Source organism: Ischnura elegans, chromosome 8, assembly GCF_921293095.1.
Source record: "Ischnura elegans chromosome 8, ioIscEleg1.1, whole genome shotgun sequence".
NCBI lineage: Eukaryota > Metazoa > Arthropoda > Insecta > Odonata > Coenagrionidae > Ischnura > Ischnura elegans.
The window spans coordinates 46933002-46945713 of record NC_060253.1 but is presented as its reverse complement, the minus strand read 5'-3'; the positions used below and the strand labels follow the sequence as shown (position 1 = coordinate 46945713).

The 12712-nt window shown below is 37.4% G+C and overlaps 1 protein-coding gene across 1 annotated transcript in view; it reads left to right on the top strand.

The window, feature by feature from the left end:
- Positions 1 to 12712, top strand: part of LOC124163216 (5'-3' exoribonuclease 1) — an 80972-nt gene that overhangs the window by 55826 nt on the left and 12434 nt on the right. The window contains exons 24-27 of the mRNA XM_046539960.1: positions 1085 to 1335; positions 9990 to 10091; positions 10173 to 10340; positions 12094 to 12202. Coding sequence (XP_046395916.1) covers positions 1085 to 1335; positions 9990 to 10091; positions 10173 to 10340; positions 12094 to 12202 — 630 coding nt within the window. The remainder of the gene's footprint in view (positions 1 to 1084; positions 1336 to 9989; positions 10092 to 10172; positions 10341 to 12093; positions 12203 to 12712) is intronic.

Here is a 12712-nt window from a genome sequence, read left to right as displayed (position 1 = left end):
GTCGAATCAACAATATGGCCTGAGTGTTTCAATAAAGTACTAATATTCCTGTAATCAGCTAAAATCTCATTTGAGTCCTTTAATGAATATCATAATTACACGCAAAAATCCTGCGTTTATTGGGATATAGGCAACCTAGCCAAGCATTCCCGCATTGATTGTTTTCCCGCATTCATCGTTTTTTTCATCCATCCCCCTGAAAAAAATCTCCAGGAAATCCCTCGTTCTGTCAGACGCTTGTTATATCTGTGGGTGAAGAATGAAACCCCTCATCTCCCATATTCACATGCACATTTTCTTTTCTTTTACATTAGTGCTATTTCTCAGAGGAATAATAAGGGAATTGGTCAGTAAATATTTGGTTCCCTCAAGCCAATTTGTATTTCTGCTGACTTGTCCCTACCAATTTAATTGGTTTAGTTATGTGTACATTTAGTGGCTGGCAAAGTAAACATCATACACCAGTTTTCGGAGTAATTATTTCTACTGACATCCGTAAAATGTGTACCCCCATTTACTGCTTAGTCAACTAGTTATGCTCCCTTCTGAATATATATATATGTATCCTGTAAAACCAATTGCATCCTGTGGCAGGAACTTCCTAGCCTAGTAATTTTTGTATTTTTTTTAACATGTTAATCATAGGCCTTTTGAAGTTACACTGCTAATCATTCATTATCATGAAGTTCTCGCTATATGCCATACTCACTGAAATGAGCTTAAACTGTTTTTTGATGTATACAGGCTGCTATTATTGAAGAATGATGACATGAGGCACTGATGTGAAGGTGTCAAGAAGCATACCTGGTTATCATTTCCAGATAGCTTAAGTCTCATGAAGAAGGTGTCCATAATTTAATATGCTGTATAGCACTGCATGAAACAGTCACAATAAAGATAAATATTTTTTCATGGCAAACTTCATTCTTGGTGTATACAATAAGCTGTATTTGATGGAATTTAGGGTATTGGGAGAGGATAAGTTGCAAAGTTTATGTTTTTCATCTTTCATTTCCGTGTGAGCAACTTTTACTTAAAAATGCTGTTTTGGTGTATCCTTGGTCATGATGCATGCTTTTTGCAGGAGGGGGTCGTTCTGCTGGAGGTATCACTCGTCACATAAACAACCACTCATCATCGTCCCCAGGTGGTCGGCAGTATGCAGTTCCAGATCGCCCAGCATCAGCATTTGCCAGCTGGCGTTCTGGTTGTACAGGCTTTGCCCACCCTGTCCAGCAGCAAGGAGGGATCAAAGGGGGTGGTGAGCCCCCTCAGGTCCACTCGGCTAACTCCAACTGTTCGCTTGAGTTCCAGGCCATGTGGAAGGAACTGCAGGTCAGTCATGCCGACAGACTTAGATAAGAAAAACGGAACACTCATGGAAATTTCAGTCCACCTTATTGTCACCTCAATCATTTCATCATAGTCGTTCACTTGATGGCACTATGGAGTCACTCTTGAATAGTATTGCATGAATTGGGAATTCGAAGGGAAAATGTGTATTTTTCCTATTTAATTCCTGTTATAATAGTATGGTGATATCTTGCTTTGATTTATATGATCATATAAGATCTAAAAGGAACTAACTTAAATTGTTGGGAAGCCATGCCTTCGTGCTGACATTTTCTTTTGTGAGTGCCATACTGAATTGAGGGTGCATCATATATGCCGTCAAATACGGTAAATTTTCTTTAGTTCATTACTACAGCAAATAAAGCCTTGAAGCCTACTTTACACACGTGCACCTGCTACTTATAGATACAAAAATGAAGCTTGAAAAAATGGGCGTTGGGTTAATTGAGGGAGGAGAATTCATATACAGAAATCAAAATTTAAGTTACTTTTCTTTATCTAGTGACAGTATATTCTGGTGACTAAAGGTTGCAGTTCATGAATTCTGTTCCATATAGTAGGGATGCTGTAATTAATCATGGTGTGTTTAATTGAAAATACCCATATCGGCATCTGCTATTGGGCAACAGTTTTAGGCTAAACAGTTAAAATTAGGGATGAGTCGATTCCAAATGTCGATTCTCGATTCCACCGATTCTCGGGCACGGAATCGGAATCGAGAATCGATCGCCTAAAGTCGATTCCGATTCCATCGATTCCAGAAAGATAAATGTTTTGAGCATAGACGATAAGCTTGGGACATAAAGGCTGCCACACACCTAAGCGGCCGCGGTGTCAGCCTTGCCCGCGCGGAGGATACGCCCGGCACGCGGGTGCTGCGACGAACATGCCTAAGAGGCCTCGGAAACATGAAAATATCGGCAAGAGTGACAAACCCTGAAATGGCGCATGTTCATGAGCAACTCTCAGAGAAAAGAAAATTGGAAACCACGGGATTGGGAAGCAATGCATGCGTTTTCCGTTCTTTTATTTACCGCTGATCACGGCAAATCAAATTATTGCGATTATGAATCACATTCGGAGAATTCATCTGGACCTCCAATTTTAAAGTATAATAGATCGAAATATATTCTTTTATTTTCGGATGATATTTAAAGTCTGATGATAATAAAAACGTGCAGAGAGCGAGTTTTCCTGTGAAAAAAAGTTTCTTATAAATACGCGCAGAGAACGGTTTTTTTATATATGTAACTTTTTTAGACTAACACGGGTCTGCGTCAATAATAAAAAATTTAGACACATTCGCGTTTGTATATCCCAGTTTCATCAATGCAACCCTTGAGAAAGTTGATACTTGCTTGGCATAAGCCGCCGCGGCCTCCGGGCGGACTCGACAGTTTGCGTTCGGCCGCCACCGCGCACCCGCCAGGCTGCTCTGGTATGTATGGACGCAATGAACGCTACATTATTGTTTAGCCACCGCGGCTATTGCTATTTTTAGGGATGGTCGGATCGGATACCTCGGATACAAATATCCGTGGATATAGCCCTTCATCGGATACATCGGATCCAAAGTCGCGGAAGACATCGGATCTGGACCGAAATTTTAAATAATAGCTTCAGTGAATGCAACGCCCCATCAGGATGGAAAGGGTTCCGATTCTCTCTTCGAATACGCCGTCGCTTTTGTCGTTTACTGCGTTGAGACAGTAAAATTCGGGGGAAACGTGCGTGTGGAAAATTTGAATTCAGTCGATGGTAGGGCGATAGCCAGGAATTTTGTTAAGGGGGGGGTCCAAAACCAGGGGGGAAAATTTTTAAACAACAGGGTACAAAGGAGAGGGTTTCAAACTAATTTTAACACTCTTCATAATTGAAAAAAACTTCATTTTTCAAAGATTCATTTTTTTCATTTTCGTAAATTCATGATTTTTAAATATTTTGTTTCCTTTTAAGAAGGAAAGTAATTGTGCTTTTATATTTTGGGGGGTCCTCTCGTTACGCCACTGGTCAGTGGTTCATCCTAAGATTTTTGCTATTTTCATTTATGATTAGGATTCAACATGGCGGCCGGTCAAGTAAACATTGAATGTCACGCTTGTAAAAACCACTTAAAGGATTGTGAAAAAGCCCTTCCTTGTGAAAATTGCAAGCAATTTTATCATTATAAGTGTACGGGCCTGAAAGAAATTGCTTTGAGAGCTCTGGAGGAAATTTCCGGATTATTCTGGAAATGTCTTTCATGTCGCGTTATTGAAGGAAACCGACTTAGCAAGATGGCGTGCGACATCGAATTATTAAAAGAAGAGATTAACAATCTAAAGGATAACCCTAAGTTTCACGCGGGGAATGAAAAGCGTGTGAAAAAGATAAGTTTTGCTGAAGTGGCAAATCACGTAACTGAGGCCTCACATGACGTAGCTAAGCCGGCAAAACATCGTCAAAGAGATGGAAAAGAGGCTGAGTTTGGAGCAAACACTGTTTCTGACTCAAAACCTTCGGCAAAAAAGGAAAAAACGACCCATGTTGATCAAACCAGCTGCGGAATAGTGCGCCTAAACCATGAACAATCACGAAGAGAATCAGACGACGACGGCTATACCCGAGTGCAACACAGAAGAAAGAAACGAAACTTCTTTGGTATTGGAAAAGGTGCGACTGAAAACAACGGTGCAGGTCTCCGAGCTGCGAAAATGATAACGTACGTATATGTGGGCCGCTTGGCCAGCGATTCCACTGAAGATGAAGTGGTAAAATATGTAAAAAATAAGTTTGACGTCACGTGTGATTCTTGTGAAAAAATAGAAGGTAAAAGTGTACATGGTGCATTCAAACTCGGCGTTGAATACAGTGATTTTAAACAGGTGATTAATCCGCTTCACTGGCCTTCTGGCGTGATTATCAACAAATTTACAAGACCAAGACAACAGTCGACTGACATGAGAGTCGAACCTAAGGGTAAGTCTTCCTGACTAGCTTTCTGTGACTCAAATCAGCAAAAGACGCACTCAGGGTTTAAATTACTGGTTTTAAACATTCAGTGCCTGAGTAACAAAATAGCAGAGCTTGAAGCACTAGCAGAGGCAGAGAAACCAGAATTTATATGTTTAAGTGAACATTGGATGAGAGATATAATTATATCAATACCTGGCTATGTGATTGGTGACTTTTATTGTCGGAAAGATCATCGTAATGGAGGTGTGGTTATTTTTGTAAAAAGTACATTAGTTTTTTCTAATATGTCGCATTTGGTGCATAATCTAAATGCTGAACTTATATTTGAATGAGCAGCAGTGAGGTACACTGTAGCAAGTAATGATTTTATTGTATTATCTGTATATAGATCCCCTGTTAGTAGCTTTAATAGTTTCCTAGAAATTTTAGATAATCTGTTGTACACCTTGACAAGTCAATTGTCAAGACCAAATGTTATATTGGCAGGAGACTTCAACTGTAACCTTTTTAAGGACGGACAAGATAAAAGAAGATTTTTGCAAATTTTACAGTCCTATCAAATGAAACCACTGGTAAATACTCCAACAAGGATTACTAATGGCACAGGGACACTACTGGATAACGTTTTCACTGATTACAATGAATCTAATGTTAATACTTCAGTATTTGACCCAGCAATATCTGATCATTCAGCTATTGTATCCATCTTTCATATACATGAGGAGCATCCTCAATCAAAAACCCTAAATCAATGTAGGTTCTTTAATGAGCATAATATGAATTATTTTTGTGTATTGTTGAATCAAGAAGATTGGAAAGACATATATGGTGGAAGACCTCTGAATGTTAACTTTGATGAATATCTTTGTAGATTTAAGTATTACTTCAACTTAGCTTTTCCGCTGCAGTCCGTGGAACACAGGAGTGTCAGCACAAAAAAATGGGTTACAAAAGAAGTTCAAAACTTATCCAGAGTTCTAAAACAAACATTTTTGCAAATACGGTACTCAAATGATGATGGGTTGCGACAGAAGTACTCTCAACTTAGGAAAGAATATAAGATATTTATAAGAAAAGCAAAAAGGGAGTATAATGACCAAAGGTTTAGGAATGCCTCTAATTATTCTAAAGTAGCCTGGGACATCATAAAAAGTAATGTCAATGCCAACCCAACAGTTCTGCCAGATCAAGTTACAAATGAACAAGGGGAAATTACTACAAACCCCATTGAAATCTCCAATGCCCTAAACCACTCATTCTTGCATCTTCCTAAGAGGGTGATTACCACCCAAAGTGGAGCTACTCTCGAAAACCATAAAATAAGTAGCTCATTGTATCTTAAGCCTTGCTCAGAAAGAGAGTTGTCTCTCTATATAGCCAAGATAGGAAAGAAAAAGTCTGCTGACATTGAGGGAATAACGGGAAAAGTAATTAAAGACTGTGAGTCCCTCATACAAAGACCCTTACTCTCGTTAGTCAACCAGTCCTTGTCAGAAGGTGTATATCCTGAATCCTTGAAGGTATCCAAGGTGGTCCCAGTGTATAAGAACAAAGACAATAGAAATAATCTGCAAAACTACAGGCCAGTATCTATAGTGCCACAATTTGGTAAATTATTTGAGTATGTATTCTGTAAAAGGCTCATTGACTATCTTGATAAGCAAAACATAATATCACTCCATCAATATGGCTTTCAGCAGGGAAAATCGACAGAATTGGCTCTATTTAATGCAATTGATAATATTACACAGGAAATAAATAGTAAAAATAAGGTAATGGGGATATTTTTTGACATGAGCCGAGCCTTTGATGCTGTGGATCATGACAAATTGCTAAAAAAATGTGAATCAATAGGTATTAGGGGCATTCCTCTAAATTGGCTTAAGACATATCTTCATGGAAGAAAACAGAAAGTAGCATACAGGAAAGATGGGACAGTCTATTTCTCCTCCACGTTAGAAGTCAAAAAGGGTGTACCACAGGGGTCAGTATTGGGTCCTCTTCTCTTTCTAATATTCATCAATGACCTACCTAATAAAATTGTAACCCAAGATAATAAGTGTGTACTATATGCAGATGATGTAACCATCTTATCAAAAAGAAAAAATCTGACCGCGTTAATTGATTCCAGTCAATATATAATAAAATGCATGCAAACCTGGTGTGATGTCAATGAACTAAGGCTAAATGATGATAAAACCCAAGTGATATTGTTTTCTGCTGGGCACAGCCCAAAGGACAATGATCTACTGCAATGTAAAAATAATTATCTTAACCCCTCAAGCGCGGCGGGCATTTAATTAAATCCCATCTCAGCGGCCGGATGAGATTTAAATGACTTCGCCTTTTTGGCATACTATCATTCAATAATTTATATTTTTCACTATATACGATCAGTATATTTGAAATTTTTATTAAACTTGCGTACTATAATGCGCTATTATATAATAATTTTTCGAGCGATTTGAAAAAATATTTATTGTTTTATGTATCTCCTTTTATGAACTAATGAATAAATTTTCAATTTCGAAAGATTTTAATTTGGTTTCGAACAAGCTACGATATCTCTAACATTCCATGCATAAAAAAATACAATTACATGATGTAATTTAGTTATTTGGGGTTGAAAATGTCATAACAGATTGGATACTTTCGATAGGATTACTCGTTTCGCCAACTTGAAAATTTACCACTCCGCCCACTTCTCTGACTTTGTTCCATTATTACCGTATCATTTCATTTAGGTAATCACGTGCTAATGTTTCAAACGTCAATATGTGAATATTCAAATGATTTACCTTAGAAAATCTGCCTTGTGTGACATGATTTGAAGCAATCCAAACATTATCCCACTGCACATTTTTCACACAGTACACGCAGTCTCTTCATTTCCCATATTAGGCACAAACTGCACACCTCCTTTGAAACTGTGATTTCTTCCCAGCAGCAGGAATTGTTCTTAGCAAATGTATATTGTGAGTCTTGATACCAAATTGCGTAAGGAATGACGGCTATGTCCAAACAGTCCGTATGAAGTTGGATATTTCAAAAATATTACCTCGACCAATGGCACGCGAAATGATATGTCAATTTTTATACGTGTTTTTCCTGTGAACAACATATGAATTTAGGACTGCGGCATTCAATAGTCTCCTAAATAACTTCATACACCACTTGCAATGGCGTTTTCTTTCCATTAGGTTCCAATGCAATAACAGATCCTTGAAATTCACCCCACCAATGAATTTATTATAACCTAACACACAAACAGACTTCCGAGTCTCTATTTTGCCTTTCAATACTATTCCCATTTCGTAGGATCCCCAATTATAAAAAAATACCACTCACAGGAAGTACACCCGATGAGAATTTCAACACACTGCGTAAAAGAACACCACACAGCATGAATGAATCTAGTGGACTGAAGCTCGTGGTTTAGAAGCTCCCTCAAGAGACGAGAAATTATCTCGAAGGGGCCCTGGTATATGCTGACTGTTTAGATGGAATCTTATCTTCGTTGATTACTGTCAAGAAAAAAATATAAAAAAATAAATGCAGAGCGAAGCACATGGCCCCTTCGCCTAGGACGCTAAGGACTAACGAGGCGGGCCAAACACACTTGGGGCTCGAGGTGACGACAAACAAGGAGAAGACGGAGAGAAGGCATTCAGCTTAGAAGATACCATATCTCAAGCTAAAGTAGCTGACCCTTCTTGACGTCTCTCAAGCAGAATAGGCAGATTTTTTCATGATAGAACAGTTGAAGGAAGGCGTTGAGTTTTTGGACCGAAGTCGTCAACGCGCTGGTTTAAAACGGAATTTTATCGAAGTTATCAAAACATCTTGAAGGCATAAAGCCGTTATGAATATTTTATTGGAGAGGAAAAACATTTCTTCAAATGATAGAGCAATTAGTTTTAATTTAACATGCAATATCTGGCGGAGAAAAAATATTATATACACTAGGTCAGGAAGCGTACTGGGTACGCATGACGGCGGCATACGAAATTTAAAGGGCGCGTACTGGGTACGCATGACGGCGTTGAGGGGTTAATGATATGGAATGTGTAAAGTTTCTAGGAATTTATGTGGATAGAAATATGAAGTGGGATGCACATATAGAGCACCTATGTAAAAAACTGAATACAGTGTTTTATCTTATATCTGTATTAAAGCATAGTGTAAGCCAGTATGTTCTGAAAACCCTTTACTATGGATTATTCTACCCAAGAATTTCATATGGAATTATAATATGGGGATCTTCGCCCCAACTTCATGATGTGTTTGTTATACAAAAGAAATTTGTGAGAAGTATGTGCAAACTAAAGTGTCGAGCTCATTGTCGCCCTTTTTTTAAAAGCCTTAAATTACTCACTGTACCTTGCGTATATATATATCAGAGTGTCATATATGTAAAAAGGTATAAAGGTTGTTTTACTATGAATAATAGGATACATTCCTATGAAACCAGGAGATGCAATGACGTTCATGTCAAACAATCGAACCTAGCTCTGGTATCTAGAGGGCCTGAGCTCATGTGTACAAAATTGTATAATAACCTACCTGTATATATTAAAAGTATAGAAAATATTGATGTTTTTAAAAAGAGTGTCTTAGCTTACTTAATAGAGAAGTGTTTTTATAGTATAAAAGAATATCTTCAATCTGAAATGTAACATTTTCTTATGTGAATTTGTTAATTTTGACGTGCCCTATATACTTGTTTTATGATTGTATCATGACATATAGTATCCTTTGGGCAAATAAATATTATTATTATTATTATTATTATTTCCAAACCCAAGCGTAACAGTTTAGGCCTGAGTATGTAAAGATGTTTTTAAAAAACAACTTGAAAGCCCATAAAATACTTTTTAATTTATAAAAATATTAAAATGGGTATGAAAATCTAAAAAGCATTCCATTGATTGTATGTACCCAGAATAAACTTGAACAATGACTTTGTTTAATGGCAGGAATTTGAAAATGCAATTGGATTCGAAAATATCCGATTCGAAAGATCTGGCTCCAAAAATCCTGGATCCGTCCATCCCTAGTTATTTTATTCCATTCAGTTCTTAAATTTTAATGACAGCAATGCTGCAGATAAATCAAAATACCACCTGTTAGAAGGAATAAGAATCGATGGAATCGGAATCGAGAATCGGGAATCGATTTGAAGGAATCGGAATTGGAATCGAAAAAAAGTGGAATCGACTCATCCCTAGTTAAAATACCATGTTTTAATTTTTAAATTTTAGAAAACTGTTGATTTTTATATAAATTTTTGCAATTAGGTGTATTTTTTACATTCATGACTATTGGGAAGTTTTTCAAATTTAGTTTTAATTTTTGTAGTTTATTATGCATTTTTTTGTACTCTTTAGTACACATAGAAGAATACCTCAACAAAATTTGGGAAATTTTTAAAATCATTTGAATTGACTGTTTTTTTATTTATTTGAAATGCTTTGTGAGATCAGCAGACATTATCTGACATCTGTTATTTTTTCTGTGTTTTTAAAGTATCATTGAATTTGAAAGTTTTCTGCATTACAGTAACTGGAATAAAACTTTTTTGTACCTTGCCATTTAAACTCTGGCACTCCTAAATTCCCAACAGGTACATGCACATGTCAAGCTTTTTAATGAATACAATTGTTTTGTATCTCTTTGTACAGAAATCAACTGGAGGAGGAGGTGTGAAGAGGGGAGACCCACCCTCAATGCTACTGGTACGTGATCCTGGCCGCCCTGCTGACCCTGCCATTGTTGACCAGCAGGTAAGTTAATTAATTGGTGGTGCTCTCTGCAATAACATGATGTCCCTCTTCTTATCATGCTCTTTACCCTCTCTCCATCAGGTGAAGGACTCGGGCACTGATTTCTTAAAGAAAATCCTGCGCATTGATGGGAATTCATCATCTACGTCATCTGTCACAAGTGTGCCCCCTCCAGTAGTCCCACCCCAGAAACAAGTGACTTCACCGCTCCAAGAAATAAGTCAGCCATCTGTTCAAGACTTCTTTGAAGTGAGTGCCCTTTCATATACTCCCTTATGTAGTGATCATTCATAGAATTGTTGGCAGGTGATCCACTTTTATCCCTTTTCCACCCAGGCCATGTGTGTGTGAGTTTATCAGCTGAGATGTTCCATTAATGGACCACGTGCCAGCATGGTTGTACCGTTGCACCATGTTTAATGTCCTTCCCTGCTTAGCCAAAGGTCAGGGGTTCTAATCCTGTCTGGTTAGCTTATCCCAGGGCATAGATGTGTTTGATCGTCATTGTGAGTTTGTTGCAAGAGAATATAGCAACGTCCAAAATGTGCTCCAAACAAAGATGTTTAATATTGTTGGACACTCTCCCCTAAACAGCTGACATGATGTTGACTCTATTTTCCTCATAATAGCATAGTAGTATTAAGATGTCACCCTAGTATGTGCTATTTACTAGAAGTATAAGATCAATTCCTACGCTATTGATAATACTAATGAATAATTTAATAGTATACATTCAGAAGATGTTATGTTTGCTTGAATCTTGTATGTACCTCCTCCCAAGGGCTCTGTTGACTCGTTATTACAAACAGTGTTATTACGAAGTAAATCATTGGTCCCAGCGAAAAGATTAATCCAATCTATGGTAAAAGAAATGTTATTACAAAAGTTTCGTTATTACAAAATTGTGAACCTCAGTTCCGGTCCCAGGGATTATAAAGTGAACTTTATTGCGAAGGTATATGGATAAGCAACGGCATTTATACAGTAAATAACTACATTTCTGAAGGTGGATATACTCTACGCTACATCATAATCATTGCACTACGTTTAAGTTCTTATCGTGCACTCTGCCTAAGAGTGTCAATTATAGTCCTTTCTTCAGTAGGAGATACTTCAGTATCCATGCAGCATCATATAATGCAATCATTCCTGTGGAATAATGGTGACCCACTCTTTAGCGCTCGTAAATTGCGATAAGTATGTCCTCTTCTTAGGAACATTCGATTTAAGAACTTTCAGAGATATGAAAATACGAAAAATTCAAGCATACTCAAAATTTTCAATTTGGAGCCTCTGGAGTTGGCCGGTACAACACTGTGTGGCATAAAAGAACTTGCGCTTAGCGTGTAGTCTGAATAGTGTACATATATTAAAACCATTGTGAAGTCAGTTACTGTTCTGATTTATGCTCGTTCTTCCTTCCTGCGGACAGCGCATTTTATTCGGGTCAATCTAGAGCTAGACACAGATCCATCTAGATCTAAACGGATTGTATTCAGCTTCATCTAGACACAGCTAGATCATTCATCACAATCGTGTGTTAATGCACAATTGTAATGCAGCGTTGCATTCTGCAGGATAACCACTATTTTCGATGCTTTGCATAGGTTTATCAACTTACGAACAAACTATCTATCTAACAAGACTTACTGTATATATACATGATTTAATAGCGTATATCATTCTCTAAAGCTATTCAGCCATGTGAGTAAAAGTACAGGAGATTGAAGAGACAAGGAGTTTTGGCAAGATATGTTTTTTTTTGTGATGATTTCTGAAAGAAACGCTCTTACGAAGTATGTTATTATGTTTTTGGTCCCACGGCCTTCATAATAAAGCAAGTTTACTGTATCACTTCTTTACTTTCAAGTGGTGTGCTGCTTAGTTGTTTACATAATTTTGGATTTAGGTGGCAGCTGGCTCTTGAGCAAGCATAAGGAAGAAGATTCTGTGTGATGTGGGTGATATGTTTGTGTGATATGATTGATTTAATTTTTTGCAGAGGGCAAAAGCGGCTGCGGTGCAAGGGGCCCAGGTGCAAGATCGACAAGCAACAAACCAAAAGTCTTTCAACTACTGCCTTCAACTCATTTCAATGTATCAGAGAACAGGTTAGTGTGAACTTTTTTCTCTTTCAACTTTGAAGCTTTATCTGATCCAGTTTTCAGAATTGTAAATATGTTTTTAGTGCCCAAACAAAAGTATATATTCTGAGAGAGATTGTTGAAATGTATCTGTACTGCATTCAATGTGTTAAGTACATATTTCCATGAGAAATGTATCCAGTTATCAAGCTTGAAATCAGAGAAATGGTGAAAACTCATAGGGGCAGACTGGTTATCATATTTGAAGCCATTTGGCTAGGATTCCACCATGACCGAAAAAGACAAAATAAGGGTCTCATTTGAACATGAAACCACGCTGGTACATCTGTTAGAAGAACAAATACTGAAAGAAAGTTGGTATTTTTGGTCTTTTTGGTAGTAAAGCTTGAGACTACTCACAGTAGATATGGTTTATTGAACTAACTTCCTGTTTAGAATCTGAATCCTAAAACTAAATTACAAATCATCTTCTTTTCTAATGATTATGTGGCCATTCACATTGCTTCTTACGTTTTT